The sequence below is a fragment of the Rhagoletis pomonella genome, unplaced genomic scaffold, assembly GCF_013731165.1.
Source record: "Rhagoletis pomonella isolate Grant_MI unplaced genomic scaffold, Rhpom_1.0 Rhpom_scaffold_00004, whole genome shotgun sequence".
In the NCBI taxonomy this organism is placed as follows: domain Eukaryota; kingdom Metazoa; phylum Arthropoda; class Insecta; order Diptera; family Tephritidae; genus Rhagoletis; species Rhagoletis pomonella.
This window is the reverse complement of record NW_023458558.1, coordinates 3,028,822-3,036,035: the sequence shown is the minus strand read 5'-3', so window position 1 is coordinate 3,036,035 and position 7,214 is coordinate 3,028,822. Positions and strand designations below refer to the sequence as shown.

The 7,214-nt window shown below is 34.1% G+C and overlaps 1 protein-coding gene across 1 annotated transcript in view; it reads left to right on the top strand.

The window, feature by feature from the left end:
- LOC118736817 overlaps positions 1-1,515 on the top strand; it is a 211,066-nt gene extending 209,551 nt beyond the window's left edge. Inside the window, exon 6 of the mRNA XM_036466869.1 lies at positions 24-1,515. Coding sequence (XP_036322762.1) covers positions 24-259 — 236 coding nt within the window. The 3' untranslated portion in view covers positions 260-1,515. The remainder of the gene's footprint in view (positions 1-23) is intronic.
- Positions 1,516-7,214: the final 5,699 nt, after the last annotated feature.

Here is a 7,214-nt window from a genome sequence, read left to right as displayed (position 1 = left end):
TCTCTCTCTCTCTATTTATACAGTGACATTGTCATCCGGCTCCAGTCTGCGTAATTTCTTCGAGACGTACTTCTCCTCAGCCACCTCCTCCGCATCGGCGGGTGCATTATCGAGCGACAGCATAGCGCGTCCATTGAAATTGACAGTATTGGCAGCTGCTGTATGGCGTTCACAGGCACTCCTCCTCGACATGGCAGTCAGCGCAGTGAGTATTTACAACACATTAAGGTTGAAACAAGCAGCCATCGCCGGAAGATAGTTCAATCGCTTCAAATCGAATGAATTAATGCAGTAAAGAGGAAGAAGCAGAAAGCCCAAGCTGACTCTGGGAGGCTGGGCCAGAAGCGATTGCGGATGGCCGTCGATGCATCGAATTACTACGATACATACAGCTTCGCCATAAAATACGAAAACAAGAAAATGGAGCATAATTATAGGCGCTGCAACAAAAGCTTTTAATTGCAAAGGAAGAAGCCAAGTGAAAAACCAAAACAAAAACAAAAAAAACATACGAAACACGCTATAAAGCGATAGTTAAAATACATACAATATTTTAAGCCAGTTTACATAAGTGATGATACACACACGAACACCCTTGCATACATACACAAACATTACTCTATGTATGTACATACATACATGTTAATTAAGTTAATTAGGAAAAGCTTAAAGAGCGGCGTTGCAGTTGAAAATAATGCGGAAAAAAAAACACACGAAGGCGGAGCGATAAGTAAATAACATTTTTAAATAAGCTTTTTCGAGTATGTATGCATGTAACTACATAAATATGTATGTAATATTTGCATGTTTGTAATTGAATATTGTTAATCGTGTTTTACACTTACAAAGTTAATTAAGCGTAAGCGTAAGTAAGAACAAAGTAAAGCAAAACCAATTTAAATGGAAATGAAAATGAAAATGGAAAACGAGAAACAAAAATAATTTAGGTGTTAATTATTGTGGAAGAATTGATATTAAATAAATATTTGTAAATATGTAGTTATTATGTTGATGCATATATGGATAAGCTTATGTAAACAATTAAATACCAATACACACAAAAAAAGCACATGCCTACATACATACATGCATAAACAAGTTCGTATACGTAGTCACGTGTAATTTTTTGATTTGTTAAAAACAAAACAATTGACCAAAAAATCGTTTTATTTATACGCAAGCAATGCTGTGGCGCTTTTAATGCATTTCTATTCTGCTGAAAAAAAGACTTTTATTCAAAAAAAAAATTTAGTAAGCACAATATTTATTATACATAGAAACTTAATTAATGGTATTTTGTATTACGTTTAAATAAGAAATTTTTTATATAATATTTATATGTATACACGTTAAAAAAGAAACTTTAATAAAAGCTGCATTTATTATCTAGCTGCATTTATTTTGATTTTGATACAAGTTATTTTACCGTGAAACATTTTAGAGGTTAGGTAACGCTTTTAAAAGGCATTAATTAAATGAAAAGCTGACATATTGATATTTTAAAACAAAAATTAATTTTAAAGCACATTGAGAAATTTAGTCGTCAGTTACCTCAACTAACTTCTCTTAAATATAACCAAAGCAGTGTTGAGAGAAATATTAAATAACTAAACTCTTTATCAGGACACCCAAAACTAGTAGTAAAATTTGGACCGGCGGCTGCTGTGGTGCAGTCGTTTGGGTGAACTCGAAACGACCCCAAACCGGATTCATTCTATCAATACAAAATTTATGATGTTTTTTTTTATGCGTTTTAATACAATAAACACCCTGATCTCTAGCCAGCGTTAAATTAAAGGGGATTGTTTGACATTACACTCAAATTTAATAAGCGATGAAATTGCTTTATACTTTTTTCTTTAATTCAGATTTAAAATTTGGAAATTTTAAAAAAGCTTAAAGCTTTGTGTTTGTTTTTCTTTTTAAAATATTGCACATAATTTGAAATGGGATTTATGTATACGGTTTTTGTTAAAGATTTTGAGCATCGTTTTTGCGGCTCCCCGGTGAATCATTTTTGGGGCCCTCCGGCCAGTCGTTTTTATGGCCCGCTGGCGAGACGTCTTTGCGCAAACAAATTGTTCCCTATAACGAGTCGAAAACGACGTCGATACGAAGTCGTTTTACAAATTGGGAACAATGACATCCGTTCCGGTAAGAGCGTTTTAGAATTTTATTCGCGCGATCATTTATAGGCACAGAATCATCGAACTGATTTGGCACCTAAATAAAACGAAAAATGGCACCAAAGATGGTATAAGGTCGAAGCCGGTTTGTTTCCAAGGAAAAATTTACAAAAGATGGCAGAAGTTCGGTCCATAGTAGTTCACCTAAATATGTATTTATTTTTGTGAGCAATCATCGAGAAAAAACTGCGAGGGCAACGATCTGTATGGCCAGTAGACGCGTTCAAAAGCATGACTTTGAACCATATCACTGTGGGAAAAATGTTTCGTCAATTGATTTTTGCGTAAGCAAAAGTGCATCAATCATTCTGGAAAATATTTCGAAAAACAATATTAATATTTTTACCGACAAAATTCGTTTTATCCTTAGCTAGTCTAAAGACATTTTGGTGGCCCTCATAGATGGGTGTTCTAGGACAACCTGTATTGTAAAATTGTATTACTACGAACAAAAAATAAGACTTTTCTTCATTTCATTCGTTTTCAGTTTTTGTCTTACAAATTGGCGCCTCTTTTGATGGTATATTCAAAAAAGGGTGTGAAAATACATCCACAACATTTATTTAAGGAAAGTTGATTGATGTATTTTTCGCATGAATTTTTCATCATTTTCAATTGTTCCACAAAGAAAGAAAATCCACAAAGAAAATAAAGAGAAAAAAATCCACATATGTAACTATCATACCAGTCCAATTCCGTGACAAGTTTCGATCGGAAAATAATTTTTTTTATATAAATACAAATAGTATTTTGTTAAATGTGAAATGATGGGTGCTGTTTCCGTTAAGTAAAAGTGTACCGAAAAGTATTGAAGTTTCAATACAGAATACTGAATCTAATCTGCTAGTTTTTCGAAATGGGATTCAAATGCAGCTTTTCCGTTGCCCAAAATTCCAAATACATAGTATATAAAAGCTTGTTTCTCGAAGAAAAAAAAATATTAATGTATGTACATATGCCCAGGAGTAAAAAAATTATAAGCTTGTGTTTAGTTTGGCAATTATTTTCATTAAAATATTTTTATTTTCCGAAATATCTTTAAGTTTAAATAAATGAGAATATCTTAATTAGAAATATAAAAATTATACTTTATTATAGTTTTAAACAAATAACAAAAACAGCTACACAATTTGTCAAACAAATACACTTAAATATGATTAAGCACTACAAAATACTACAGTTTCTTGTTATACAATGTCTTTGAAATAATAAGAATACGTAGGTGTAATAAAGTTATGTAATTAAATATGTTTACACTCGCATTTTATATACATACGCGTATGTATTGAAGTACAAGATAAAGTGGAGAACCTGTCCGCAAAATTAATTTAGAAAATTTTAAATGTATTTAAAAGCTTTGGTGGTGGCCTGGCCGCAAATAAATACATAATTGATTGTTATATTGTTCAAGTATTAGTATGTGTGTACATATGTACGTTAGGCCGTATCACTATGTATTGCAAGAAAACGATTATAAAATGTTCCTAGCGATTTTGATTAAAGGGCGTGAAAGTATTTTAAGAACGTAACAAGGACTTCGGCATCCTGCTAAAGCAGCTAAAGCAGCTAAAGCTATATTCTCGTCATAACTTTTTCTAACTGGTGTCCGGCTTTGATGAGTGGAATGCCGTTGCAAGTATATTGAGAAAATCTGTACATGTGTTACCAATTGCTTCCCAATAGCTTAGAAGATTTTCACGTTAAAATTTTGCAATAAATTGATTCAGGTATTTTTAAACGCTGCCAAAATAAACAATTTTCATATTCCTTAAATACTTTCTACGCAGTTGTTTAAAGTTCATAGGAGCAAGTTAATCTTCTACAAATCTACATAAATATATATACGTATGTACACTAAAGTGGTCCCTAAAACGTGCACATCTAAAGCCATACAAGAATTTAAAAATTTTAAACAGATTTTGAGATGCCGCTACTAGCGTTTGGAAAATTATCCATCTGGGGTCAATATTGTGAATTCTCTGCTTCAGAAGCTTGAGCCGCGCTGTGGCTTCAGTGCGTATGCGGATGACCTTCTCGTCTTGGTGAAGGGCCAGCCTAGAGCCGAAATTGAGCGTAAGATGAAACAGCTTCTTCACGTTTTCATAAGCTGGGGCCACATATGTGAGTGAACAAGATATACTGCTCAAGGACAAGCTGTCAAGGGTCAGTCTTAGTTATGTAACGCAAGTCAAATGTTTGGCGCTGCCTATCGGTGAGCGCATAAGCTTTGCCCCACAGCTGGGAACAGTAGCCTCAACGGTCGTCTGGGTTTCCTCCTGACGTGGCACAGACTTCTTAATGTAGTCTTACACGAGAGGAACCTCCACGATTTTGAAGGGTGTGAGTGCGTAGCGGAGACTGAAGATGTTGAACACGTGCTCTGGGGTTGCCCGATTTACTCGGAAGCGAGGAGTCTCGACAGCATTGGGATAAAATGGACAACCTACGACTTCGACACTTCCCTCCCCATGCATTGGACAGTGACAAATATTGGGGGCTTTGCGCATGAAGTTTTCAGGAGGTGTAGATGTGCCTCGATGCTCAAAAGTCCGGATTAATATGGAAACTGAACTGTTATTAGCTTCGGCTACGAGGTCTAACCGGAGACTTAGTTCTGGTAGGCGTCACAAGGAACAGGAGGCGCCAGCGTTCACTCTGGCCTATTTTCGAGTTAGGCTCCTCGGGGAGTATCGTGATTGTTGTGGTTTAACACCAGAATAAGGGTAGAGTTGACATTGCTAGCTCGATATGGATTGGCATTACAACCGAATGCCGGATCCAAAGTACGGCAGAGGTTTAGATAGGCTACGAACCCTACTAAGGTGGTTAGTGTGCCCATTCCGCACTGCCAATTGGTACCAATAATGCTTGCGTTTTCGTGACGCTGATCAACGCATCAATTTGTTTCGCTGTGCTTTTCAGTGCCCTGTCTTAGTCTAAATTTTTGAGAATTTTTTTCGATAACAAAATTAAATTTTGACACCCTGGTAGCGATCCCTAAATTTTTAGCAGATATTTAAAGTGCCGTGGATGTGTTTATTTTGTGCGTAGAAAAATGATGATGGTATTTTTAAGTATATGGTATGGTATTTAATTATATTAGCGTTACCATCGCAAAATTACTTAAATGAAAAATTTAAATTTTATAGGGGAAACCTTAAAATCTTTGAATATGCATTAGTAATTATTTTGGAGAAATTCCTAAGAAACCAATAATTATAATAATATATAAAATATATCTAAGGATTTGTGTAAGAGAACATATTTGAACCCATGCTACTAGAATATATAAAAAATGGAGATTGAAAAAAATTTCACAAGTACATTTTGCCTAGGTATTGAAGATATACGTATATGTATGTATATAATTATGTAGGTACACAACGCTTATTTGCTGCAAGAGTGACATATCCCAAAAAATTAAAAATTCGATAAAAGTTGCTTTAAAGTTTACAGAATACTTACGCGCCTATAGTAAAAATTAAGACCTCTTTTCTTCTACTGAGCTATGGTTAATCGATATAGCTATTTATACAAAACATAGAAGAAGAGGTGGAGCTCATTTCTGCATAGTTAACTACATTTTTGGTTTTTTGATTATGACACTCTTGTAGCAAATGCGATATGTATCTATGTCCTAGGGTCAAAAAAGTTTAGGTACTATTCACATACTTACATATATGTATGTATGCACTATAGATACAGTACTTATAATAAATATATGTCGATAATAATGAATAGTTATAATTAAATCGTGGAGAACGAATACAAATACCAACGGACATGTAAAACAAACACACACACACGCACACAGCCGGACTTACAAGTAAAATGCATATTTGTGTGTAACAACATAATAAATTTGTAATTAAATTATGTATGTATGTATGTATGTAAAAAAAGATTTTCGAAAGTGCAAACAAATGTATAAATAAATAATGATAATAAATAAATAAAATATAAAAAATTATTCCAGTTCATTTCGGATTTTAATTTTACAAAACAAAGCCACTTGTCGGAATTGGAATGATTTAACTCCTGTTCACCACAGACAGTGTCACTGCCAACCAATTTGGCTGCGAAATTGACAGATGATGTGAGCGAAAAAAAAACAAACAGATTCTGTAGTATATATGTATATGTATACATATACATATCGAGCCCTAACCGCCGAAATAACGTAAGCTACATTTTATTTTGGCAGTTGGGGCTCGATATGTACGTCTATAAAAAAGAAAGTAGTTTTGCTTCACATTTTTTACCAGATACTGAGATTTTTGAAGTTTCATAATTTGTTTCGTATTTCTAGGAGCATTCTACTCTATTAATAATTAAAAATAAATTATGGTCTTTTAATATTCTATCTACATAAATCAATGATTGAGACCTCATCTTAAGGAACGGAACACATGTGCGAAAAATATCCGCGATGTTCAAACTTCTTTATTTCTTTTACGTTAAGCGATTGATCTAAATTGTATATAAATCAAATGACGATTTCGTCGTTATAAAATTCAGAGAAGTTTATAGGACAGTTGCTGTTGGCGCTACCGGTGCAAAGACATCCTTCCCAACGCATGGTCTAAATATAAGTTCTGCTTAATTTATAATCGAAAGGTCTTCTTATAGAAAATTCAGCTTCAAGCAGCAATTTCGGATTATTCGAAGAGAGCTCCAATGCTTAGCTGGCATATAAAACCAAATCAAAATGAAATTCAGGGGCAAGTGCATAATATTGAGAAAGGACTGTAGGCCAATGTTGGCAATTTCAATTTAAATGAATAGTGATTAAACTAGCGAGGTGGTGAGGGTCTGCGTAAAAAGTGTCTAGCTTGGTAGACAAAAACGATACAGTGAAAATTTCCACTCGAAATCGTAAATATTTTAGATATATCTAGTAAACCGATATGCTTCTGTACATCTTCTTCAGGTATTTTAAATCTGTATGGTAAGCTGTACAGGATCGCATTGACTTGACAGAAGAACTGTAGTGCCTATAGTCCATTTTAAAACCAGGGTTCTGTTAAG